Source organism: Alligator mississippiensis, chromosome 12, assembly GCF_030867095.1.
Source record: "Alligator mississippiensis isolate rAllMis1 chromosome 12, rAllMis1, whole genome shotgun sequence".
NCBI classification, from domain to species: domain Eukaryota; kingdom Metazoa; phylum Chordata; order Crocodylia; family Alligatoridae; genus Alligator; species Alligator mississippiensis.
The window spans coordinates 60,927,080-60,954,431 of record NC_081835.1 but is presented as its reverse complement, the minus strand read 5'-3'; the positions used below and the strand labels follow the sequence as shown (position 1 = coordinate 60,954,431).

Genomic DNA, 27,352 nt, shown 5'->3' with positions numbered 1-27,352 from the left:
TGACAATGTTCCAGTCACAGGTCAATGTGTGATGGCAACAGATAGATTATTACAATCATGCAGAAATTAAAGCAATGAGGCACTCTGGGAAAGATTTAGATTAAAGAGAGAAGGCCAAGTGCATTCAGATGAGGAGTGAGATCCTGGTTCCATCTCAGTCTATAGGAAAGCGTCCTCTGACTTCAACAGTGCTGGTTTATCCCCTGATGTTGTGGCAATCTACTTGTCAGAGACTCCCTCAGGTGGGAATGTAATAGGATTGGATATAGTGAAAATGGCCTTGATCCTCCTAGATTACTTGGTCTCTGCTGTAACATACTGATTTTCTTTCAGGACACATCCCTTAAGTTAATTCCAGTATATTTCTCATTCCCTAGTCCTAAAATAGGTATATAGTTTGCAAAATCTCAGACAGGTCCTACAGGGAGAGATACAGTTCTGTAGTTGTAGTCCTAAGAACCATACACAGTCTCTTTTGGACTCACAGGACTGTAGTGTGTCTAGTACTTGGAACCAAGGCAGGTGAGGAGGAACTGGATAGTGCCACTATTGCAGCTTCCATGCCTGATATGGTTACAAAACAGACTAGGATGAGGATACTCTCTCACTGCTATTGAAGCTCTTGGGTAAACAGGGCATGCTATGAAATGCAGGGAAGCAGATGATGAATCCACATGCTGGGCACCTTTAACTCCAACTACAATAGGGGTGTAGGTGTTCAGACCACTTCCTTTCTGCCTCCTCTCCCAGTCACTGAGTGTAAAGCTGGAGGCTAGTGATTGGAAAAAATCCAGGCTTAACCACTAGAAACAGGCACCATGAACAGATGGGAAGCTGTGAATCTGGGGCTTTGAGAGGGCATCACAGAATCCATTTGAAAGCAGACAAGGAGAGGGCTAAAACTCCCCAAGGGGAACATCCACATTTCACTAGGTATGAATGCAAGGTGCAGCCATTCCCAGCAGAGCTTCAGATCAGCACTGAAGAAGGCTGCTTTGCACAGGAAAGAGAGGTCAAAAGATTTCAGTGAGGTCAAAAGATTTTTTGGACCAAAACAAGCCCGAGGTAAGCAGGTTTTTCTGCTGAAGAGGATTCTTCTAAAAGCAAACTGGAATCTTACCCGACCAAAGACAAGGGTGAATTTATCATTGCTCTAAACCACTTTTCACTGCTGTTACCACTGATCATACACAGCTTCCAAGGGCTTTCCAGTGTACCACTGCACGTATTATTATATGTGCTGTAGTTTTGGAGATATTCATTGCTGATGTTCCACTGAGTAACCAGCCTTTCTGATGTCACACTTAATTTCCCTGCTAATTGCAGCTTACAGTGTCCATCTGTTACTCTCCATGGGGGTAACTTTCATTATCTTTAGTCTTTACCAAGAGAGGGCTTGTACCAGAAGTAAAATAGATAATGAAAAACAAATGTGCCACGTGGAAGGAAAAAGGGAAAACCTGAGAAAGGAGGATGCTCCTAAACTCTGTGCAGCTGACACACCAGCCCTCTCTCTTTTCCTTCCAACTTGCATTCCCCCCAGAGAAATCCCAAAAGCAACACCACCAATGACAGGCTGCTGAAAAGCCAGGAGAGTTCAGTGCACAGAAATGTGTAACACATAAGCAACTTTGTAAAGTCTGTCATCAATACAAAGCAGCCCTCTGAAACTTCTGGGTGGTAGAGCAAAGATGGGCCCAAAAAGCAGAGGTTGGATGCACCTGAGCAGGCAGATTTTGTCACCAAGGTTTTATTTTCCTAAATACCGGTATATGAGTGTTACTTCCAGACATACGAGGCCTTATTTCTGTTTATATTTAAGACCCCTTTAGACGGTGAAGTGTGTAAAACTGATCAGGTCCCTTAACACTGCTGGAGTGAGACCCAAAGCCCTAAACTGCATGCTTTTTCCACACTGCTCATTCACAGCCGTGGCCAAAATCAAAAATGCTTGTGTCTGACGGGAAAGTTTGTTCCCCTTCCCTAGCTGCTGTGATCTACGCTCCCATAAGGGGACACTGAACAGGAGGGGCCTCTTTCAAAAGGCAGCATTGCATCACATCACAGGAAGGAGATGTATGCAGCAGTGTCCCCAGCCCTTGGCTTCAGGGGACCCTTGGCTTAGTACTAGTTGGCAGAGGCTGAAAAGGAATCCACTGATGAGAACTATTTTGTAATATCTGGCATCTCTAGACCACCTTGTGTTCCAGGACTGCAAAGGTGCTTATTAACCGAGTGCTCCTAGGAAGCAGGCAGAGACTATTATACCTATTAAACAGATGGTGAAAAAGAGGTGGGGAAGTTCAATGATTTGACTGGAGTCGCATGGTGAATCAGTGACAGGGCTCTTCACTGCTCCCCTGCCTCTCTGGCAGAAACATCCCTGCTTCCCACTTATCTGGGCTCAGTGACCTGGTACTCTGCTCGGAAACTGCCGTGGCCTTCTGTGAAGTCATCGTGAAATTCAATTTCAGCCTGGCTCCCGGTTGACTCCCAAAAGAATAGCTGTTTCCCATGGAACACGATTGTCTTCATGGTGTTTACATCACGTATCTGAAGACAGAGGGGAATGAGTCGCTACTACACGCTTACCTGTATCTTTCCAGCCAGAGAAATATCTGTGCTGGGATGGGAGCCCTAAGGGAAGACTAGCCAGGGGACCTGGTGCCCTGTAGGACAGGATGTCGCCCTCAGCCAGAGCTGGATGCTGGAACCTACAGACCTCAATAGGATTAATTCAAGTCTATACTGATGCCATTGAGATCAGAATCTAACCCCATCAGGTTTGCAGTGAGCTTTGAACCCTGAATTTCAACACAAACTTGTGAGGACCTAAGAGGGGCACTGAGACCTTAGGTGTGCTTCACCTCAGCCTGGTGACTCACCAAGATATAACTGGAGTATGTGTGGTTGCTCTCAGGCCCCAGGTCCGTGTAGAGGGCACGAATGGCAATGCGATGCCGTGGGGCCACGGTGATGAAGGTGCGACAGGCCACTTGTCTTCTGGGGTCAGGAGACTCTACAGGATTCACGATTTCTCCTCGAGAGCCGAACAGCTGCACATCGCAGTCTGTGGGGAGGGAGGAGGAGAGAGGGCAGGAAAGCAGTTGGAGATCTGGTGGTCAGAGCAGCAAGCAGCGAGGCAGCAAGCAGCGACGCAAGAAAAGTAAATGTGTCCAGAAAGGGCATTTCAAATATGCATCTCAAGGCACAAGCAAGGCAGCTTATGTATCTCCATGGGTCTTACTACTTCATGAAGAGGTGCGTCCTCTCCATGGACTGCTCTTTGGAAGCCTATGGGCCTTGCCTTCATCACCCTTAATCTAAAGCAGTAGAGCAGCATCCAGCCACATACCTTGGTAATGCTTTTTTGTTGCAGCTTTGCTGTTGTACTGAAAAACTATGCCGTTCCCCAGGAACACAAGACGCTGTCTCACTATCAGTGTGTTGGTCCTGGTGCTGAGAGATGCCATGGTCAGCTTCCTACAGCCAGTCCGCCACATCAGCCGCCCAGAAAAGAGCACAATCTCTCCTGTAACGAATGGGAAGTGGGACAGGGAATGCTGTAACCTCACAGCAGCTTCCTGATCTAACAAACTGCTGGAGAAATCAATGTTATCACTTCACCAACTACTGACACGCAACCACCTCTGGGAAGAATGCAGTACCTGTTTAACAGTACACAGCCGCACTAGACAGCAGTTCAAGGCACACAGCGAAGAAAACCCCCATATCCAAATGAAATTCAAGGGGGAGTTTAATGAGGAAACTCTCACTGTTCACACTGGAATCTGGCAAGGAGAATGTAGCTAATGTCTTGGGCTAAAAAGGGTAACATGGGAACTTCAAGAGCCATGACTGGATCAGGACACTGGTTCTATACCTCACTTGAGGACTGGAACCACCAGGATCCAAAATTCATCACGACACTATAGTTTATTCTAACCTAATACCAGTAGCCCTGTTAATATATCTACAAAAGTTTGCACAGTAGCAGAAGTGTGTGCACTGTTTACCTATGAGACAGACTCTACCTGGATTATGAAATCTTCAGGGCAAAGTGAGAAAGTCCCACACAAGACATGACAGAATAAAGCAAGAAAGAAATCAGAAAAACATAGAAACAAAAAACACTGGCTTGCACAGTGCTTCTGGCTCCTATACCCAGGCTCTCATGAGCCAGAAGTAGCAAGTTCCCCAGCTGGGGACCCTCTGCTGAGAGCAGCCTAGCCCTGGTCAACCAGCAATGGGACATGCTGGACTGTCAGAAAAAGCATGTGAAGAAGTCATGAAGCAGCAGCAGGTACAGACTTGGGAAAGAGCCTGGCTAGTTTTCCTCCATGAGCCAGCTCTGCACCGTACCTGCACTGCAGTTTAAGGAGCTCTCTAGCACTTTGACTGTTACCACTTCCCCCAGGGGACGGCCGATGGTGACTGTGCAGTCATTGACCTGCAGGCCGGTCATGTTGATGACTCCCGTGGTGTTGAGGAAGAGCCTCCCGCAGATACCTGCACAACGCAAACAAAGCCAGAGGCCCCGGTGAGTAAGAGCCCCCAAAGTAACATACCAGTGCTAAAACATGGAGCTCAGACCCTAGGTCCCCTGGCATCTGCAAGGTAGTCTCTCACCAGCTCTTTGAAGGACTCCCATACCATGGCACGCATGACCTCCATGCAAAGTACACAGTGAGAATGTGCCAGCTCTGATGAGCCTGCCAGCCAGAGAACCCTGGAGACCCCAAACAGCCCAGCAAAGGGCATGGCAGCTCACACCTCACTTCTTCCAGGCAAGCCACCAGGGCTGCATCTGAAGGGTATGATCCCCAGGAGCCTGGCCATAAATCTGTGCCAGCTCTCGAGTATGGAGCAAACCTAAATCCCAAGGAGCTGCGTACACCTCCCTGCTGATCGGTTCTAAGGGGGACCTTCCTAGCAGCAAAGCCAATGAACAACTGCACTCAAAGCAGAGCTGCCCCATTCCCAACATCATGTCCATCCCCATGTCCTGTTACATCCTGGGGCTTCCATCCTACCACACTGGCAAGGAGCTTTCCTGTATCCGCAGGGCTTCATTCAGAGTCTATAACCAATATCATTGGATGTTAAATGATAATGAGTCCTAATTCTGGAGGATTAATTGAAACTAACCTTCTCTTGAAGTCCCAGAGTACTCCTACACTTCTTGCCTGAGTATGAGCTAAGTCCTGGAGTATTCCTACCCTCCCTGCCTGAGTATGCATGAGAACCAAGCCTTATGCAGTGAGCACGTAACTGGACTCTCCTGCAGTGTTCTCCATGCCTGCTGCATCTTCCTCAGACCCTGTCAGTGGAGGGGCTGGCATGCCCATTGGAGGAAGATCCAGGTCCTTATATTTTGGCTTTTCAGGAGAGACAGTCACTGCCATCATCAGCAGGTTTGTGGATGAAGATGGCATCTGGGGTTCCCCTGAGGACTTGGCTGCAGCAGATGGCTTAGGACAGGGGCCAGCTGAGCAGCCACGCACAGTGATGGGCTTGGGGGAGCGCAGGCAGAAGACGGGGTTCACATGTTCGTGGGTCTTTGGGTTGAGGCAGAAATCCTGCCGCATCTGAATGCCATTTCCACATGACGCTGAACACTGCAAGGGAGGAAACCCACAGGGGAGGAAACTACACATTTGTTTCGGCCTCTATGCAGATTCTGGGTCAGTGCATCAGGAAACCTTGATTCTGTTCTCACCACTAGCCAAGTCACTTAACCTCACTGGGCTTCGATATCCCAAGCTGGAAGTCCCCAATGGCCCTATCAGGACTTACAGCTTACTGTTTGATGGGTATCTGATCTGCTCAATGGCCCTATCAGGACTTACAGCTTGCTGTTTGATGGGTATCTGATCTGCTGGGAGAAGGGCTGAACAAGGCTCAGCATGGGTTTGTATGGAGCTCTTCAAGGTCAAAAAACAACCATGGACAATGTTTTAACAGCAGCCAAAGACTAGAGTTAAGAAACAGGGGGCAGGACAGACACTAGGCTAGTAAGCACAGAGAGGGTGAATGGACAGTCCCTCAAAAATAGTTGGGCATTTTTGAGGGGAGTTAATATCCTGGAGTTCCCAAGAGAGAAGAGCTAGTTCCCTGCGTGACTCCCCTGAGACCAGGTGGAAAGCCCCTGCACTGGTATTACAGGACATCTCACACTGCATTCAAAGGGCAGCAGATACCTCCGTCCAGTCAGTGAAGCCCCATTCATACGAACACATCCTGATGACACAGGGGATCCTGGAGATGGGTTTCTCTGCCTCAGGACATAAGCTCTCTTCCAGCTGACTCTCCAGGCCCTGGTGAATCTGGACACAGATGACCACCTGCACGGCTACGCCCATACCGCAGGAGGAGGAACATGGGCTGGTCCTAACTATTTTCCACCTGACTCAAGGACAAGAGGGGGAAATTCAACAAGGCATGATTTTCCTCCTCCATCAGCATCAAAGCAAAAGGCAGATGCTAGAAGCCACACCCACTCCCAGCAGACAGCTGGAGCACAAGCCTCCATTGCAGTACTGCCACCCATCTTAACCCTGACCTATGCCAATACTGCCTGGTAATAGCAGCAAGCACCCCAGATGCTTCTAACAGCAGCAGCACCCCAAGCAAAAAACATGCTGACCTCAAAAGTGATAAAACACAGGGCCCCACCCCCCAGTCACTTCCTGGCACTTTCAAAGCCTGGCTGCTTCCCTGGCACTTTCAAAGCCAAGCATTCGGCCCCAGTATGATCCTATTGACCTCGGAGGGCACGGCTCCAGGTTACACAGCTCCAGCTCCTCTGGGCGAGGCAGGCCATGACACTGCGCATCTGCTACAATCTCTTCCACCTTCTCCCCAGTCTCCCTGGCGCAGTACAGGATCCGGCGTGTCACGCCCCCACCACAGCTGGCACTGCACGAGTCTGTTTTGTACTGCCACCTGGAGACAAGGCAGCCATCAACGCCTGCAAGCCTCCCCCAGCCACCAAAGAACCAGGAATGAGATGTGTCCAACCACAATGAATAAGTGGTGCCACTTAGTGCACCCTTGGCATCACATGCATGTGGCCACACTGCTTCCAGCCTAGAAAGCAATCTACACGGAGCAGCACGGCATGCTTGTGGGCACCACCACCAAGCAGGGTAATTTCATTGTGCTGACATGGGCTGATGGTCCTTTAGCACACAGGCTCTCAGAATGGTGAACTAGGCAACCCCCCTGGAAAGGTTTTGTCCCCATCTGGAGTCATGGGTTTACTGCCAGGAGGCTGTGCCCCTCTCTGTGGTAGTACATGATCAAGGGTTGTTCAGCTAAGATTTTCCAAGGCCCTTAAGCATGTGTTATCCAAGAGCTTTGATTCAGCTCTTCCCAAGGATCATGCAGGCTCTGAGGGGCAGACAGCAGTTACCTCGCTGGACACGGGACAGTGCCACACTCGTTGCTGCTGGTGGGCCAAGGTATCTGGATGCACTCAGAGAGAGGAAGAGCATGGGTTGTGTTGCCTTCTTGTCTGATGCAGCGAATGGACAGTGGAACCCTCCCTCCTCCACAGGTCACAGGGCAGGGAGCCAGCTCCTTCACCTCCCAGCTAGAGGGGACCACAACAGAGAGAACGTCAACGTGGGGACAACAGAGCACCATCCTGTGGGAACGGTGCTGAAACCTTCACGTCACTGCACTGCTGGGGGGTCACAGCAGGAGAGAGCTTGGACTGGCTCTTCCAATGCGTCTTGGTACTGTACCTCGGCGGGCATGGGCTGAGATTGCAGATTTCCATCCTGCTCTCGGGCTTTGGCACTGAGCTACAATTTTCTTCTGGGGCTTCTTCTTTGGTATCAAAAGCCACACACACATAGTGGAGCTGGGTCGCACCTGGAAAGGGCAGGGAAAGTGGCTCACAACTTGGCATGGATGGTGCAAATTAATGCAAGGCCATTGTGCCAGAAGCAGTGTGGCCCTGGAGCTGAGGTACATCAGGGTTCATCTACGAGTCTTGCCACACATTTAAATTAAAGCTGGATGGAAACCAGCTATAAAGTGGTTACATATTTTCAAGCACTAGCTCCATAGCTGGTTGGCTCTTTTTATAGCTGGACAGCCATTTTTATGGCACAATCATTACTTTGCACATGTGGCCAGGCTAAAAATATTGAGCAATTAACCAGTTAATTGCATAATATATGTAATGTGCGGCAGGGGCCAATAAGGCCAATTCTGAGCCTCAAGAAAATCCACTGACAGCAGCTCCACCTGGATTCAGGCCAGGAGTGAAGCAGCAGCAGGCTCTGTAACCCCATTTCCAGTGCTGAGCCATGCACCCCTAACTCTTCCAGCCTCTATAGGCCTGTGACCACATCTCTGTGTCTCACCTCCACCACAGGTAACGGAGCAATCTCCAGCTAGAGGACTCCAGACATACACAGAGCGATCTGCCTTCTGGATGGTCTCAGCTGGCACCAAAGCCGCCAGGGGGTGGGTGTCTTCCTGCTTCAAACAGGGCAGCAAACCCCAGCAAGTTACTGGCGGCTGCTGCCACCTCACAGCCTAATGCAAAACTAAGTGGGACTGCTACAAGGCTTTTTATTCCTTTCATGAGACCCTGGATCAAACCCACGTGTGCCCATAGGACCAGGAAGCCCCCTGTGTCCCCCATCAGACCTTTCCCTTGGCTTCCTGGAGTGGAAGCACAGTCCAAGATTCTGACCCTGGACTTCCATAATCTATGGTAAGTGCCTAGCAAAGTGTGGTCCCAGAGCGGAGGGGGAAGAATTTCCTTCCACAACTGAGGAAAGGGGCAGATTGGAGCAGTTTCCTCCCAGGTTTGTAGCAAAATACATGACTAGCTAGCACTAGCTGAAGACTCCAGGCACCCCTAGCTGCTTGGCCATCTCTTTATCCACACAATGGGAGCAGCACAAGTCAGTCAGTGGAAAACTCCCACGCAGGACCCCACAGCAGCGGTTCAGTCCTGCGAGGAAGAGCCCCTGCCAGCATCCTGCTCAGTCAGAGAGTCTCTGATACCTTTGCTAAGGTGCCCACACAGGCAACTATTAGTGCAAAAGGTGGTTTCCTGCTAGGAATATTACACATTTGATTCCCTACAGGTCACTGTCGAGCCTTCAGCTAGCAATGGCTACTGGTCACTATTGAGCTGGGCTGGATTCAAACCAGCAACCAAGGGTGAAAGCCTCTGTGTCCCCAGTGCCATTCAGTTCCCCTCCGTTTTTCAGCTGTGTGTGCAGTATATTTGCAAATGTCAAGCTGCCTCTGACAAACAGTTAAGGGGTTTTCTGCACAAAGGGTTATTTGAGAAGTGGGTGGCTCCCTGAGAACAAGGCTAGAGCACTTCTGTCTCTGCTTTCTTTTAAGCAACATGTCTGTGAGAGAGGGAAAGCAGGGGAATGTCCTCCAAAGGGCACAGCCAACATCTGCCATAATTAAAACACCCCCAAAGCCTGATGCCTCTAACAGCATTAGCTAAGGCAGGCAAAGCTCTCTGAGCTAATAACATATAACAGGAGCTGAAAGGCTGATGTGTTAGTAACTAACAGACATACATCCCTAGGCAAATCCCCTTTTCAGCCCCCAATAGTGAAACTGTTCCTCCCCATCTAGGGTCATCAGTGGGCTCCCTTGTGAGGTCCCCCATGAGCCAGAGTACTCACTGTGGTCCAGCCAAAAGGGCAGATGTTAACCACACATGACACAACGGAGGGTGGTTTCTCTTCCACTGGGCAGAGGCTGTCATCTACTACCGTTTCCAAGTCACCGTGAACCTGGACACATGTCAGGTTCTGCTGGGCCACCCCAACTCCGCAGATGGCAGAGCATTTGCCTGGCTCAGATCCTTTCCATCTACACAGGAAACACAGGCAGGACCCTCAGATCACAAAAGGTTTCATGGGCATCCCTGACCTGAAACCCAGGTCACCCAGCACAGGGAGATATTAATGCCCATTTCACAGGGGGGCAGAAATGAGGCACAAAAGGGTGATGTGACATGTTCAAGAGGTCACACAGCAAGTAGTGGCTGAGCTGATAAGAGGACCCAGGTGTCCTGGCTCCCAGGCCCCTACTCCAATCTACTCCAAGCCCTGTTCCTGTAGAAAACATTGGGTCTGTGTGATGGGAGTAGACAGCAAAAAACTTCTTTCAAGGCCTTCTTTCAAGAAACGCTAGTGCTCTGTACCCACACGTCCCAGCGGAAGGAGTAGATGCGAGCAGTAGTCACCATGAAGGAAAGGGAAATAGAAATGCTTACATGGGCTGGGGAAGAAGTGAGCAGCCTTGAGAAAGAAGAATGTGAAATACAGTACCATGGGACAGTCATAAGAAATCAAAGGAAAAGGACTCAGTACTTCCTCCTCACCCCACCCCACTCACTTACACACACAACTGTATCAGAATTACCTTAGGGGGCACAGCTGGGTATTGCACAACTCCGTGGAAGCAGGTTTGGGAGAATCAATGCACTTGTAATCAGGAAGAGTCAGGATCAAGCCCCCTATCTTCTCCACGCACCGAACCAACCTCTCCATCACTCCACCCCCACAAGAGCTGCTGCATTGACCAAAGCTGCCCGGTGCCCAGCTGAGGAAGGACAGGAACTAGTTATGCCATCTCTGGGGGTAAGGGAATTTGACTTAATGGTGGATTACTAGTGCTCGAGTACTTGCCTTGGGGGACATGGTGCCATGGTACATGGCTCATGCCTGGAAGGGGGTCGTGGGGTCTCCAAACACTGTTGCTCATCTATTATTTCATCCCTGGTCTGGTCAAAGCAAACGTGATCTACCAATTGGTCCCCTAGAAATGAAACAGAAGAGCAGAACTGCTACTGCTAAGATTCCTGACTGGGCCTGGGAAAGAGACTCCGTGCTGAATCCTGCAGTTATGGAAAGAATTTGAGTCTCCCCTTCTTCAAAAAAAGGAAAGCAAAGGAGTTTCACCTTCACTGGTTTTAGGATCACTTTCTAAGATGAACATCACAGAAAAGAGACTGTTTGACTTGGAGCCCAGTGCCAAAATAGAAAGATAACTGCAGACTGTCTCTTTCACAATGAGAACAGACACAACACTGTTAGGCTGATCAAACTTATTCTTAATTCTGATGATGAATGAAGCCTGAGCAACTGGTTACTGAAAGACACTTCCAGCCAGCTATTTCCATAAGAATTTCATGCTGAATTCTCCATAAACTGGGATTTAATGACTAAAGTAATCTCAGGACCTTTTCACCTGGATAACAGCATGCCATCTCTCTCATACATGGTCCAATATGTTTGGCTGGAGGGTATTTGGGGCAGGAGATAGCGCAAATTAAAGGCTGTCTGCATTACATTAACCACTAAATGTTTTTAAAGTTGCCGATTTCAGTACAGTTCCTACCACAATCTGAGAATCACCTAATTGAAACCTGACTGGACCAAGCTGCATGGCTCAGCGTAGGTCTTGCTCCCAATTTCCCAACAGGCTGTGGAAGGAAGAACTGACAAGGCAGACTAAGGGGAACTGGCAACAATAAGAGGGAGCAGCAGTATTGAGAAGCCTTGTCTACAATTTCCCTGAGGTTTCTAAGGATTGATTATTTTTAGCATTAGAAGATTTTATTAATTTGAAGAGCAAACTCCAATCCAATCTCCTTTCTCAGTAGTATCATTTTCTCTTTGGAGAATTTCTTATGTTGCATTAAATTGGTTTAACTAGTCCCAATGACATTTCTGGCTCTGATACTGTTTCTTTCAATGAGAGTAACAAGTCTGGAAGGTTTGAGGATCTGAGAAGGCATCAGCCAGTCAACCCAAAATCTTAGACCAGCTCCCCTTCATGAGTCATTAGCCCTCCCATCTGCCTCACCTTCCCCACAGGTCACTGAGCAGGTCCCACGCCATGGAATCCATGCAAACGCCTGGTTTTCCTTTGGTACAAAGTAGCTGAAGGTGATGTCTGGACTGGTTTTATCTCCATATTCTTTCCCATATTTCCGATAAACCTGAGGAGGGATGGGATACAAAAAACTAGAGCAGTGCACCCCTTTTAGACTCAATGCACCCCTTGATAGATGTGAGGCCCCCCTTTTTCAACCTTTTTTTACACTACAGAACAATATACTGGAAAAATACTAGAGCAATCCTGTTACAAAAAAGTCAGAAATATCCCAACAGGACTGGATGTTTTTAATGCTATGAATTCCTATTTGAAACCTCTGAGTTTATTTTGTGAATCATATTTGCACACCTAACAGAGCTAACATTGCATGGCAACCTGTGGCACCCTTGAAAGGACCTCAAGGCAGCCCAGGGTGCCCACAGCACCCGCATTTGAAAATCACTGGACTAGAGCTTAGATAGGATCAACAGAGTAATGCACAGGGAAATCAAGTCAGAGGAATGCATCTGAGAAGGTCAATAGCAGGGATGCTACAAGGATGAAGAATCTGTATTCGAAGCATTCCAGCATCTGGGCTTTCACTTCTAATCCAGCTCTAATGAATATATTTTTGTACCAGTGGAATTTCTGTCAATGAGCAATGCTAGAGAGTTCACTAAAAACAGGCTTGGTCTTTTCTTAACATCCAGCATTTGAAGTATTGTCCAAAGAAAGAGAAAAAGGCCTTTGAGAAACACCTCATCCAGGGACTCCTCTACAAGACTCCAGTAGACTGCAAGAGCTGGGGAGTTCATAAATTAAACAGACAGAATCCAAGTACTGTCATGACATCAAGTGTTGGGACAGAGACCACTACATTAATGCTCTTGTGTAAAACAGACAAGCTAACACAGGCCTAGTTATCCTTTAATTCCAGATTAAGTCTGTCATAAAAACCCCAAAATCTGAATCTGGATGCCACATTTGGGCACATCTCTTTGGTGACTCAGTATCTGGAAATCTCTTAAGACAACCGTTACCAGGACGTGAACCCAGCTAAGGAGTGATGTGGATTATGTAATTAGCCCATATCAGGTGTGTTTCTGAGGAGGGGATCCGGCATGACCTCATACCCCACAAAGGAGATTAACTGCCAGGAGTCCAGGATTTCCTCTTCTTTTCTGAACCAACCTTTACCTAAGTCTGAAGACAACACAGAAGGAGCTTGCAACTCAGCCTTCCCACAGGTGATCAGGAACTGGCCCAAGGATGAGGCCTGCTGGCCATCACTAATGGACTGGAATGATGATTCTGTGCTTCAGTGTGAAGGTCTTAGCTTGAAGCCACCCAGTCCCACTATGGCCATTTTTGACTTCCCCTTGTAAAACCACAAGTCACCTGGATCTCTATGTCCTCTTGAGTTGGTCCATCCACATGGATTTCCTCTAGGATTGGCAGGTGGTCCTGAGTGAGAAACAGCGTGTATCTGATCTGGCTGTCTTCCAGTACTGATGGGTAGGTAGTGTTCAATGAGATTGTTCCCTTCCCAGCCACCACATACTGACCTTTGATCTTCACAGCTAAAGGAGCAACGACAGCAGTCAGAAAACATGGGTGTGAGATACGCTCACATCATCATCAACAGATAAAGACCCCGTGAGATATGTTTGTCTGATCTAGTTCAGACATCCCAAACAGTAAGGCTTTCCCAGTTCTCTGTGGTGAGTACCCCACAAGTGAACGAACTGCCCTGTCGGGAAGGTTTCTCACAATTTCTGCCTGTATGCATAAGAATACAATCAGCAAACTGATCCATAACCCTCACCCTTCCTCTCGTGCTCACCCAAATGCGTGAAGAGGGGTTTCCGATTGACAACATGGACCTCAGTGCTGTTGCCAGGCAGGGCCAAAAATGTAACATATTCTGGAATGGTCAAAACAAAGAAAATCTGGTTATTTTCGCTTCTGCACCGCCTTTGAGAGCATGGTGGGTTCGAAATGAATAGCACTTGCAGTGCCTCTTTCATCTTAGGATCTCAGTGTGCTTTACAAACAATAATCAAGCTTCTCAAAAGGTACATGTCATCCAGTTTGCTTCACAGAAAGCACGGGTGGGGTGCTGAAACACACTGGGCTACATTCACCCTTGCTGGAAGTCCCAGTCATCCCTGGGATGAACGTAGCTAAGAAAGTTCAAATGCAGTGGAGGACTTCTGTATTGTGTCAACCTATGAAAGATGTGTGAGGGTGACTACAGGAGTGAGAATAGTGCTCTCAAAGCAGCACTGTACCTCTCTATACCTTCAGGCTTGAGAAAGCCTGAAGTTCCCACTGATGCAGAGAATTGGATTTGGCTGAGCTCTTCCCCACCCAGTGTCGAAAGAGGAAATCAAAGCTGGAGTTGAGTCCTCAGGCAACGTGCAAAGGAGTAATCACACTACAGAGCTCAGCAGAGAACACACCCTTCAGGTAGCTCTCCAGCAACCTGACAGCTCTTAATCTCCTCCTCTGACAGCCCCTCAAGCCCCATCACCATCTTCCCCATGAAGAAAGAAATGAGCCACCAAGGGTGGGTAGAAAAGCTGACATCTGTGCTGGGTAGAGGCTGGGGATGAGGCTTGCAAACCTCTGGCCTTTCCTTCCACGTAGGAACCGCTCACTCTGGTGCATGTGGTGTTGTCTCCACCGCAGACCTTGCAAGCATCCATCACCTTCCCGGAGTCCATCTTACCATTACACCCAAACACCTGAGCCAAGGAAAAAGCCAGTGAGACTGACTCAATCTGAGCAGAACACACAGAGGCTCAAAGTGCTACTTGCCACCGTTCTCCTCTTCATTCTGCTTTTCTGCTGCAGAGGTGACACAGGGAGTGAGTGACACATGCTTATAAAGACTGCCATATACAAAAGATATCCAAAGCTAGGGCCGGGGACTCCTGGGCTAGCAAGTCTTACTCTAGGAGAACTGTGGGTTTCATGAGTCACGTAGCATTTTCTAGCCCTGAACGAAGGATTGCCCATGTGACCCAACACATCCACCATGTCCCACCATGAAGCCCCAGTATGATGCAAGATTAATTTGGCCAAAAATCCAACCTGCTAATAAAAAATCTCCAGTAATTCTAGGGGAGCAAGGAGTCCAGCCTGCTCCATCTCACAGGGAGGGGGCTCCTTGAAGGCAGGCTTGATATATGGTGCTTGCCCCCCGATCCAGAATCAGCTTGCAAAGGGAAAGGCCTTACCCTGCAGCTTCCCATCACACAGAGACTGAACGCGCCGTGAGCGTCGGAACCGCTTGGCCTGCACCTAGTCCCATCAGTGAAGCCCTCCCCACGGCTCCCAATGAAGTTCTTGCCAGCTGCCCTGCACATGTACTTGCACAGAATGTCCTCTGGGAAAAGCAGATGCAAGGAGAAAGGCAGAGTTACTCAGCCAAGAAAGCCCAATAGTCAAGTGGAAGATGGGAGGGAGAGGAAAGCCCCCATCAGGATGGGCTTTGGGCTATACTGGGAAATTACAAGCACCACTAAAATAGTGGGTAGGAACAGCATCCCTTAGTGGCGTCCTCCTTCCCGCAGGAGTGGTACTCACTCCTTCTCCCTTCACTCTTTCAACTACCATTTCTCCCATTACCTGCAGCATCACTGGCTGCCGAAGTCCAATTGTAAAAAGACGCAACGCCTGCAGTGATGTAAAATGGCTGAGGGTTGGTAGCGGCACACTGCTCAGCCATGAAGTCTACCTGGGTTGTCCCGCAGGCCTGGAAGAAAGTAAGACCCGGAAAATTAAGTCCTCTAAGAGGACAAGCCAGGAACTGCTTCTCCCACTATCTGCATGCAGTCCCCTCTGGGATGGAAAGTAGCAGCTAATTAACTATGTGGACCAATGAAACACCACATCAAAATAAAGTTGCAGGGGGCTGGACAGGAGGTAACAGGACGTTGTGTTTGGAGGTAGATTCTTGCTCAGTTGATGCCATCAGACAGAAGTATGTCCCCTTTTGAGCAGAGCTGGGCATTAAAAAGAGCAATGACCTGTTACACCTTACATGGGCTGTTTCAGTACAGCACTGTGCTCAGTCACTGTAGGACAAATACCACTGGGGGCAGCAAACAGATGGAGACTACGGGACATTCAAGGAATGACCCTCACAGGGAAATCAACTGTTTCAACTTCCAAAGGTGCAGCCAGGGGTAGTACAGTACTCAAAAGGTTAAAATGTCATATCAACTAAGAGTGAAAGAAGAGGTGTCCGCCTACCTGGGTGTTGCACATCTCTGCTTGGAGGTCCTCTCCCAGGCACTGCTGGCCTCCAAAAGCAGGCCTGAAAACCAGAGACACCATGTGAGAGGCAGGGGGAGAGACCCCACAGGGAGAAGGAAGAGGACCCTGATGTGCCCCTCAGTCCACAGGACTGGGAAGTATCTGCCCATGACCCTGCAACCCACCAAATGGGGCAGCGATACATGCCAAAAAGGACGTGACATGGGGACAAAACCGGTGGAAAGACAAGAACAAGCCAGGGCAACGAGGCCTGACTGTGCTGGCTCTGCCAGTGCGAGGGGGCAGCACTCATCTTGCTGACTAAATCCAGTGTATCCCAGGCTGCATGACCGGCCTAAGTACAGCACAGGGCACCCAGTCTTGTACAAGCAAACCTACACCCACACAAGATGTCAGCCCCAGCCACGGGGTGGAAACACAGGCTCCATGGGCCTGCCCCCAGCTACAGGGCCCCATTCCCCCCTCCAACGGCACCGCAGAAAAATGTCCGAGTCTTACCTAGGGTTGTTACAGAATCGTTGCCTCATTGCAACTCCACCACCGCAAATGCGGGAGCAGGAAGTGAAGGGGCTCCAGCTGGACCAGTGGCCGTGTACCACTGTGACAGGGTTCAGTTCCTCCAGAGAGCTACATCGGCCCTTGGAGCACCACTGGAACAAGGAATGCCATGTATAGGTCAGCAGTAGCAGCAAGGGTGCAGCTATGAGTGCCAGGGCTGGTGACACCACGGAAGACAGTACTGAGCCCTCCCCTTAAGCTGCTGGAAAGGCACCAGGAAGGGCAACTGTACATCAGTCACCTACCGCCAGGATGTGGAGGCAGACACAGACCCCAAAGCATAGGCACTAAAGCTGTCCTGTCTACAGAGCGGGGCCTAGGGCTTAATACACAGATCACGCACCCCAAGGAAGAGGACCCTCCCCTGCATGGCACTCTAACATCAGGCTACAAGACTGCAAAGCCCTTCCAGAGACACGGAGTCCCACCTGGTGCGGGGGGAAGGCCCAAACCAACTAAGATCACATACAGCTTATGGCTCTAGCATTTGGAGTCAGCTCCCTAGAGGCAGAAGACCATTAGCCCTGTGGCACCACCAAACTATCTTCCACCACCACCCACTCCTGCCTCCAACCTCGGAAGCAGCCACAGACTTCGTACCTTATTGATTCCACACTCAGTACCATCCAGAAGGGGGACAAGCAAGCGAGTGCAGCTGGACTGCTCAGCTGGGTTTGTGTGGCAAGAGAGGACGCTGCACATGTCCTGGCAAGGCAAGGAGGTCAGGGCACTCAGGGCATGCTCTAGCCTGGTGGGCCAGTTTCTCCCTTTCCATCCCTACTAACACAGGAGTCACAAGACGGCCAGCAAGAATGGTTTATTAGCTTCCCTAAGCCTTCCCACAGCTCTGGCCAAGCTCTGTATGCACAGGTAACCAGAGAGCAGTTGGGAATTTGGCAGGCCTTCCTCACACCCACAGAGCTGCTTCCTTCAAGCCAGAGATGCCTCACGCAGAGGCAGCCCCCTCCTCTGTGCCTCCAGATGCCAGCCTCACAGACATCACGTTCACAATTCAACTGGTGAGAGCAGATGATGCCTGTGCTGCACGTGGCAGGCACCACAGACACTTCAGTGACTGGCACAGCCAAGCAGGATGCCAACCAACAGGCCCTTCCCATCACCCCCAGCTGCTAGCATCACGAGGCAGGGCCAACCCCCAACAGAAGCACAAGCAAGCGGAGAGCATTCTACCTACAACATTGCTGTCAGCGAAGGTGCAAGCTGTGGCTGCGGCCCCAAAGGCAACTTTACACTGCTCATCCACGCCATAGTATAAGCCAGGCTTCCACCCAGGGATGCTGCCTCCCAGGTCCGGCAGGTCATTTATGCAGCTGGCTTGGCCTGTACTGATAAAACCACAAGAGACTTCATTTCCCCGTACGTGGCCAGGAAAGGCCAACACATACCTTGACCAAGGCTCAAGGCTCTGTCATGAGAGCCAGCTACTACTTTGTCGTCTTAGCAAGTCACTCTACCTGGCTTGTTGGTTAAACTGTTCTTCTAAGGCATCTGCTACTTGCCACTATGGCAGAGGGACCCTTCATCAGACCCAGTAAGGCAGCTCTTACATTCCTCTGTTCTTTGCCAAGTAACACACATGCTCATTAAGTCTAGCTCAGGCTCAGACATCTTGTTAGCTCAGGGTAGCATCTCTCAGGAAGGAGTAGGAGAAATGCCAAACAGAAACATCTTGCCCTGAATGAACAGGTTCCACCTAAGCTCCCAAACTGACACTTCATAGGAGGCAGCAACAGGGAATTGGTTTAAACTGCCCTTTACCATGTTCTCCTTTGTCTTCCATCCTGCACCCAGAAGGAATGAGACAGCAGCCTATAACATATCTTCAAGAGGTCCTGGAAGTAAAGACAGTGCAGCCTTGGGGCAGGGACACAAAGGAATGGAAATGGGATCATGTAGGCTTCAACCTGCTAGTGGGAAGCTTGTGAAGCAGCCACAGCCCAGATACAGGAGCTCACCAGAACCATTTCTAGTGACCCTGGGCATTCCTCTGTACCCCACGCTCCCTACAAAACTAGTTATAAACACAAACTTTTAGATTTATAGTTCCTCGTTTTCCAAGTGGCTCCTACTTTACTCTTTGCTATTGCCTATAGATGTGAGTGGGTAGAACCATTTGCTCCTCTTACCTGATGAAGGCAAGGAATTGCTCTCTGCTACACTCTGACCAGGCTAGGTCAATGTTGTTGTGGCTGCCTTCAGTGCCCATGATGAAGCCGCTCTTACTGCAAGAGTTCTCCTCACCATCATGGGAGATTCCAAAACTGCAACATGAGGAGAAATGGAGGTTCTGCTCCTGAGCTAACACAGGAGAACCACCTATCTATGGCAAGGTGACACGGGGGTGGGGAATGAAACCTCTGCTTCACAGACGGCTGAGCTTCCCCAGTTTAGCTTTCATCTATCATGAGACAAGAACAGGCACAGGGGCAAAAGCAGAACAGCTCGTGCATGGCAGGCTGCCCCTGTTTGCCCTGGGGCAAGGAAGGGCAGGCTGCCCCTGCTATCGTGGGACAAGAGCAAAACAGCTCATGCATAGCAGGCTGCCCTTGTTTGCCCTGGGGTGCACCATTCATCTGACCCTGTCCTGCAATATCCATTACAGGAACGGAGACCAGTGTGAGCTCAGGACTGGGAGCCATGGACGCTATTCTTAGACAGTTCAAGAGTTCTTGGCTAAGCCACATCCTCTCTCTGCATCTCGGTTTTACCGCTCATAGAAAGGAGGTAAATACTGGTTCTTCACCTCACAATAAAGTTGAGGCTGAGGGTATGGAGAGATGATACACTTATCCCAACGTAACCTGTCTATGCACCAGGTAAGCTCATGGAGCGTGCGCGTGATGGGCAGCCCTACACCTTGGAAAGTCAGGATTAACAAGTGTAAATTACACCAGCACACACTGGAGGTCTACAGTTCTAGTCAGCTTCACCCTGGGATAGCTGTTTGCTCAATGGAAGCAGGCTATGCCCAGCTCCCCTGCCACCTCGTGGTGAAGCTCTTTAATAGCATCTCCTTCAAGCAGCTACCAGGAGGAGAGCTGATGTCCCATCCAAGGCCTTTGGTGTAACATAGACTGCTGCACAAAGCCAATGCAGTTACTCTAGAGCAGGAACTCCCAAACTGTGGTATGTGTACCCCAAGGGTACGCAAGGCATCTCTGGGGGGTACACAGGAGAAATTGTGTAATGATGGATTTAATTTTCATTATAAGAAGAAGAAGAATTGGTATTTAAGGGGTTAAAATATAAAATGTATTCTGGTAGGGGTATGCAGGCAGCTGGTAAATCTGGAAGAGGGTAAGCAATAAGAAAAAGTTTGGGAACCTCTGCTCTAGAGTATAGGAACGTGTTGCGTGTCCACAACCTTTGCTTATAAAGGACTCCGAGAAGTACAGACCAGCACAGTGAGTTGCAGAAATGTTAAAGCTTCCACCCTGCCTTGTTTAATCACATCTCACATTGCCCTCCCCTTCTACATAGCATATAGTTTCCTCCAGAAGAACATCTTATTATTGGTTTTTCCCATGCATTATTTCTATCACAGTGCTGCTCAGCCGTCTCCACTAGTACGGGGTCTTGCTGTGCCTGGCACCTTGCATACACATAGTAAGAAATGGTTTGTAGGCAACCAGATCAAGCACTGGGAAAAGGCAATGGAATAGCTCCAATAAACTAGAGGTCTGCAGTTTGCCACTGGGAAAAGGCAGTGGAGTAGCCCAAATATGTTAGAGGTTGATGGAAATGTGTGTGTAAAAGATGTACCTGCAGCAAAACAACAGGCTAAACTGTCTGCTGGTGCAAACTAGCAAAGATCCACAAGTGACAGAACAGCCCCAGCAGAGAACCTGGGCTGTAAACACTCAATCCCTGTTTTATTTAATGTGCTTCTCTATTATTTGCTCTCCAATTATCACCACCCTGTCCACAAGGCCCTCAGCGCAACCTGTTCAACACCAGAGCTCTGCCCTGTGGGACCCTCCTCCTCTGGACCAAAGCTCCACATCACTACAGGGAGCGGGGCCATTAGCAGGGGATCCGATGCTTCCAAGGTTCAGAATCAGCTGGTGGCACAGAGCTGAGCCCTGGTGTACAGCACCATGGCATGATGGCTCAGGGCTGAGGACTCCAGGACATGCTGAGTGCCCTCTGCTATCAGAGCAGTCAATGGGATCTAAGGGAGTGCTGGACCCGGCAGGGTTAGTTACTGATCTTTATAAAGGAAACTCCAGAACTGCATTTCAACCAAACCAGTGGGTACCCAAGGTGAACCCTCTTCTCTCCTTGAGTAAAATAAAACAGCTGCTGTTAGCAAGGATGTGAGGTTCCCCACTGACCTGTGCCCAATCTCATGGGCCATGGTGACTCCCAAGTCAAAGCCAGTGTCCTCAGTGATAATGCAGCTCCAAGAGGAGGAGCAGGCTCCACCCAGCTGAGTGGCTCCACGAAGCTCTTTGTTCCCATTCAGTAACTCCAGGTCAAATCTGAGGGAAAGGAGAGAGGGAGGCAGGAATAGAGAGAAATTAAAAACCCAAACAAAAATTATTTCCAGCCAAAAATTCTTCAGCTTCTCCCCAGCCCAATCTCCCCGTGTATTTCACACCCCTTTTTCACTGTGATGGAGGCATCCACATGGACCCCACCCCACACTTCCAGGCCTATGTTGATTCTCTGTGAAAGCAGGTGCGATTCCCATACCCAAGGGGAATGAAAGGCAACAACAGAGCCCTCCTGGTAGGAGGCAGGGATGCAGAATCCCCTCCGCAGAGAGCAGAGCAATAAAACAAGGGGGCTGCTCTCAGTTGGAATTCAGCTTGTGTCACATTTACCACCACTCGCAAAGCCAATGGAGAAAACATGAGCCTGGAAGCTAAGCAATGTTCAAGAACAGAAGACTCCAAGGAAATCTCTGTATTGGGGAAAAATTTCTATCACAGCCCCAGGGTCCCTGTACCTCAGCCCATCCTTATACCTCCCTGCCCACGAATCAGCCTTGTGTCCTGCCAGGCCCAAAAGACTATATTATGTAGCATGCCAAGCCCAACACAGCCTCACTGACCTGTACCTGAGGAATATGCTAGTTCACACTGAAGCCGAGAAAAGGGAATCACTGAACACTCAGCCCCCAGGATGAAGCTTGAGCACCCTCTCTGCACTCTGGGAGCTGGGAGGTATGGGTTTATCAACTATTTCCCATCCAGATCAGTGGAATTTCTGCAAAGTCCAGGCCACCCACAGGTGAGGAACTGTTAGGCAGGAAGATCAACCCTCTCCCTTTTGTTCCCATCAGAGTGGAGCTCCTCCAGCTGCCACTCTGGCTTCCTGCTCATTCTAAACCAGGCCAACCTGAACAGACGTCTCTCATCCCCTCTCCAGGCAAAGATCTGCATTACCTGGTCACATACAGCACAAGATCAGCATGCTGGGGATCCGAGTCATCTGGGGGATTGACCTTCTTGCTCCACTCACACACGCTGATGAGGGAGGAGGTGATATTCGTGGTGATGTTCAGATCTGCCTACATGGAGGAAAAGTGTTCATGCACCTCAGTTAGTTTAGGATCTCTGCAACCCCTTTAAGGCTGACAAGAGCAGAAAACAAGCCTGTTCCTACCTCTGGTTCTGTCAGGACAATTATTCTCATGAGGTGAACCCTGAACTGAGCTCCCAGCGAAGCATCTCTCAGCAGTTCGGCACCCTGGCAAAAGAGAAAGCAGGATCCACAACTATTACACAGAGAAGATGCCAGAGTGACTGCTCCTGTCTGCCCAATGACATGTGCCCGCACTGCCACCACACTGGTGAGGACCTTCCCTCTTCCCACCTGGATGCACTGCCAAGATGAGAGGCCGGATAATTAGCAGACAAATATAAGGGTGTTTCAAAAACTAATGGTGACATGGCTGCACACACTGCAGGTCTGTGACAAAGTGGGAAACTACACAGCAAGAGCAAACACTGAGTTTCCCACATCATCAAATGCACCATTGTTTATGGTTATGGAGAGTAGTTATGCGGACCAGCACGTGATCATTGCGCACAATGGTTTTGTTTCAAAACTGCCATTAGTTTCTGAAACACTCCCATACAAAATCTTCACATTGCTGTGGCAGTCCATGGGCAGATGCTTGCAAAGGTCCGTGCCCTAAAGCTGCTAGATTCCTCTTGGAACTAAACCCAATGTAAAACACCTTGTCTGGCCAGTAAAGGGGAGTGCCATGATCCTCAACAAGCAAGCCACACATATTGATGGAAACCAACCTGATAGATGTGAACACAGATGCCCGAGTTCCCCAGAGTCACCCAGCCCTAACAGTCATATGGTAAATGCAGCAAATGGGCAATGCAGGGGGAAGTCAATAATAGCAACCAAATGTTAAAATGCAGAGAAGTAAAATGGACTTAAAAGGGCTCAGCCAGTAAAATTCTGGGGAGTCTGACCGTCCACTGAATCCCACAGGCACTGAATCCAGCTCCAGATTAAAAGACTCTTAATAATGAAGGCAGCACCAGGTATTCACCAACACCACTAATGAAATTATGGAACTCATTTTCCAACTGCGATGCTACAGCGGCACTCACAGTACTTGCCAAGGCCCTCCTTCATACACATGGCTTTCTCTGTGAGGGTCAGACCCCATGCAAAGCACAGGGCTGCGCCAGCAGGAAACTGCTTTGCACACCACCCAGCCTCCTCGAGAGAGCACTGGGTGCTCCCTACAAATGTCCGTGCAAATGTTTTCAGAAGCTTATGCTACACATGACTGGAGGGCGAGCAAGAAGCCCCTCCAGAGGCTACGCTGAACCCATGACACCACAGAGCCCTAAGATGGTGCACTGAAAACAAAGAGCAAGCTACTCACAATGTTCAGGTTGGTGAGGATATACCTCTCAGTGTCTTCTCTATGGAACTGGTACACATCTGGGCCCGCTGCAACCAGCAGCTCCAGGTGCTTGACAGTCCCTTCAGACCTTTTCCAATGGCGAGGATGAAACTTTTTTTCTATAACACAACAGAGCGAAGGGGAGTTTAGGTAGCAAGAAGACCTGGGGGCTCCTGGGGGCCCATTCCCTTCTGCTGAGCACAAGTCATTCACAAGACTGAAACCAGTGCGGGTAGGAATCTGCAAAGTGCTAGGAGGAAGCTACCCTGGGCAATTTAACATATGCAAGGTGCCCAGGGGCAGCATTAGACTGTCAGTTCCTATGTCAAGGCCAGCACGGCCAATACCTTTTGCTGTCTTTGCCCCTCTCTCTGTGGTTCTGAAGATGAGGTGGGGCTTGAAGAAGCTGAGGTCCTTCAGCAGGCTCCAGTGTTTACTTCTCACAGGCCTGATGTGAATCTTTTCTTCACTTGCAATGATGATGCCTTGCTATAGGAGACAAAGATCCAGCCCTCTGTTATTCCAATGACCTCCAATGCCAATAGCAAGTCACATACAATCTCTCTTCCCGCACTCTCTTATGTCTTATTTCTTTACTTATTTGCCAGTCTTGATATTTTCTTCTGTCTGAAAGCTGGCAACATATACTGCATTGAACTGTAAACTCTTCAAAGCAGCAATGATACATGGTAGGTCTTCTTTCAAGCACCTTCACAGTGCTGTACTAAAGAGCTGAGCGGATCCCAAATCCCAGTGCTGGACTGTAAACCTTGTGAACACTGGGAAAAGCTTGGATTTCAGCCTCTAGCTCAATCTCCCTCCTACCCAGATGAGAATCCCCTTGCAGCCAATGCGACATACTCACCAGCTGTCCTTCGCAGTAACTGACCCTACACACAGCCCCCAAAGGATGCAGTGGTTTTCCCTCTGCAAAGCAGTTGCCTGGGAACCATTTTAGCAAGCTAACAGAAGTGTTCAGCACTCGATGGCTCACAAAGGAAGGGAGAAGGAGATCAGGATCCTCTAGAAATTCAAAGGTGTAGAGCTGTCCCCATGACTGAAGGGAACAGCGTTGGACTTTACAAGCGGTCAGTCCAACCTGGTCTTCTTCACAGGCGCAAGCAGGCTGAACAACAATGAACTCAGGTACTGAAATAAAGAAAGGAAATGACCAAAAAATTACAGGAACCGTTCACAGTGACAACAGACATACAAGGGAAAAGACATGTCATCAATTTGCTTCCATGAAGAACAGCCCTCTCCGGAGAGCTTGTGACCCACCCCTTAAATAATGTCACCAGCCAGAGTCTTTTGTGTTTCTATCTACCCCAAAATTAAGGACGATCATGTTGCTGAAGCATAGACTTGCAGTCACCGGGGAGGTCTCAAGTCTATATTCAGCTTTAAAAGTGATTGCTTGTACTCGAGATTTGTAACCATGCCTTTGTTTCCCCATCTTCTGTAAAACTGGGATAACAGTTTATTTGACAAGGGTCACAATGTTTTTGAGTTTATCAGCTGTCAGGCATTACTTAAGAGTAAATCATCACCATTTAAATACTAACAGCATGCTGGGTACTGGGCAAACAGAGAGAGAGACACAATGTCCCTACCCTTGGAATCCAACAAGCTAAATTCCTTAGTCTTGAATTATCAGCCTAATCTCAAAATATTACTCTAGTCTCCAAAATGTTTCTAAATAAATACAACCATCCTCAGTCCATACACTTGGACCTAGATGATTTGGATCTGTCCCTAGGGTTATCTATAGTCTATAACTCTACCAGTTTTGCATTAAAACAATAAGTTAGCATAAAGCAGAGTTAAATGGAATAATCAAAAGGAATTTCTGACCCATTTTACAGACTACTGAATAAGAGACCCGATTCTTTAGACATTTACACATTAGAGCCAGAACTGCATACATGAGTAAGGTCATTCACACTGAAAGTATCATAAGATCTAGGTTAATGTTAATACAAGGCTCTTCAAATATGCCATATTAGAAACAATTTTAAACATACAATACAATCCAGAATTAAGATAGAAGTAGGCCTGCATACCATCAAGAACTGACTTGGTGCCAAAATAAGAAAAAACATCTTCTGGATCCAAAGCCCTGAGAAATTTCTGCAAAAAGAAAAAAAAATCTTTGCCTTTTCAAGGAAAAAAAATCCATGTAGACACATGACTTTAATTTATCAAAACCTAATTATTAACTTAGATGTTTTACATTTTGATTCAGCTTTTTTGCACTAAGCCTATGGAACACACAGATCATCCAGAGGAAATGATTAGTGAGGTTTCATAGCTTTGGTTTGAACATACATTATGTTATTTTGGGGGGAGGTGGGCAGGGGGGAAGGAGTCACACTTACCTCTTGGAAAGGAGATAGCCAGCCGAAGCCCAAGGGGAACATAGTAAAAGCTAAGATCATAAAGCGGGTGCTCATTGTGGAAGAGCTCACGCTGACACCGCAGAGCAAATACTGGCCTTAGGTTTAGCCTGAGGCATCACATGGAACGGAAGTTAGGAATACACAGAGTTTAAACAAATACAAGAGCTGATCCTCTCCAGGGAGGAGCTGCCAAGGGGATTATTCAGCTGCTGTGAGGCTTTGCAGGAACAGCTGGAGAGAGACAGACAGCTTTTGCGCAATGTTTGCAATTTTACTACAGCCAAAGAGCACGGTAAGACTAGGAAACCCAGGGCCAGTTTTAACAGCCAAGTAAACAAGTAAAGAAGCAACACAGGAAAAGAAAAGCAGCTTTGGAGCATCAAATCTGGGGAAGAGGATCCTTTCCAGCTCCTAAGGGCCAGATCAGCAGCACCCACCCAGATAAAATTTTCACTTACCCCTATTCTAGAGGGAGAGCAAAACACAACTTCGCCGAGTTTGCAAGAGCTGCGCTTAAGGCTCAGTTAACTGATTTAGTACGCGCTCAATTCCCAGCAATTAAAAATAACACGTCAGCCAGACTTTTGTGCTGACTGCAAATGTTACTGTGTGTGTGGATCCACTGGTAAAAATGAACAACTTTGGATGAAGATATAAAAGTGGCAGTGTCTCAGGATGTGCTGAGAGAGGTAGTCCACCACGTTAGCTCGAAGTCAGTCACACGGCAGGGTAAGATATGCACTTTTATAGACTACGTCATTAGAGACAGAGAGCGCACAAGGTTTTGCGAAGCCAAGTTCACTTCGTCAGTGCTGGTCTCATCGGGCATTCAAAACGACCACGAGTCGTCGCCGGCAGCACCGTGGGCTCTACCCTGAGTTTCTAGACTTCTTACTACCCCAGACTTGAGATAGAAATCCGAGGAAACACCCGAGATGTGTCCTCAGTCGGATCGCTAACGTTTTGTGCGTAGCGGCGTACGCTCAGAAATGAACCGGACACGTGAAGAGCAGTCAGCGTTGGCTGGCACAGACCCTAGCTTGCAGCTTTGCGCACCTGCGGCAACTGCCGAGGAGCAGGAAGGAGCACCCAAGCAGCCAGCCGCCTGCCCGCCGCCGGCAAGCGCTCACAAGGCCACAGTTAGGGAGCCACTGGGGAAAACGCTACTGGACTGCCCCACTTCACAATCACACAGCTGCGGCCTCCCACGTCTGGTGGCCTATTGGGGCCTGCACTGACTCGCCCACCTGCCCAGTGTGCTCCTAACTTGGCCCCAATGCAGCCCCCTCCTATAAAATGCAGCCCCAATGCAGCCCTTGCAGCCTCCTCCATCCCC

At 48.9% G+C, this 27,352-nt stretch overlaps 1 protein-coding gene across 3 annotated transcripts; it reads right to left on the bottom strand.

Moving 5' to 3' along the window:
* Window positions 1-1,734: 1,734 nt before the first annotated feature.
* ADAMTS13 (ADAM metallopeptidase with thrombospondin type 1 motif 13) lies at window positions 1,735-27,337 on the bottom strand. 3 transcript variants are annotated; one of them, XM_014603732.3, is made up of 32 exons: window positions 25,996-27,337; window positions 25,681-25,747; window positions 24,483-24,766; window positions 23,965-24,106; window positions 23,597-23,736; window positions 22,348-22,431; window positions 22,128-22,252; window positions 21,072-21,218; window positions 18,864-18,998; window positions 17,912-18,062; window positions 17,317-17,421; window positions 16,657-16,808; window positions 16,135-16,198; window positions 15,508-15,634; window positions 15,117-15,265; window positions 14,501-14,621; window positions 13,718-13,798; window positions 13,273-13,454; window positions 11,863-11,998; window positions 10,683-10,812; window positions 10,417-10,596; window positions 9,672-9,861; window positions 8,376-8,493; window positions 7,749-7,878; window positions 7,415-7,594; window positions 6,766-6,945; window positions 6,201-6,405; window positions 5,273-5,618; window positions 4,363-4,509; window positions 3,356-3,532; window positions 2,886-3,070; window positions 1,735-2,553 (listed from the first exon to the last, which is right to left on the bottom strand). In XM_014603732.3, the coding sequence occupies exons 1-32, from the start codon at window positions 26,068-26,070 to the stop codon at window positions 2,395-2,397; spliced, it is 4,794 nt and encodes a 1,597-aa protein (XP_014459218.3). In that variant the 5' UTR covers window positions 26,071-27,337; the 3' UTR covers window positions 1,735-2,394. The 3 variants fall into 3 exon arrangements, with proteins under 3 accessions (XP_014459218.3, XP_019331213.2, XP_019331214.2); XM_019475668.2 differs by having other exon boundaries at window positions 8,376-8,490; XM_019475669.2 differs by lacking the exon at window positions 6,766-6,945.
* Window positions 27,338-27,352: the final 15 nt, after the last annotated feature.

Bases quoted from the DNA above. Each gene is read 5' to 3' on its own strand.
- ADAMTS13 (XM_014603732.3), bottom strand. From the start codon at position 26,070: ATGAGCACCCGCTTTATGATCTTAGCTTTTACTATGTTCCCCTTGGGC. The intron at 13,455-13,717 runs GTGAGCACGAGA...TTGCTCCTTTAG, and splicing joins ACCCCTCTTCACGCATTTGG to CTGTGAAGATCAAAGGTCAG. The intron at 11,999-13,272 runs GTGACTTGTGGT...ATCCCTCCTCAG, and splicing joins AAGAGGACATAGAGATCCAG to GTTTATCGGAAATATGGGAA.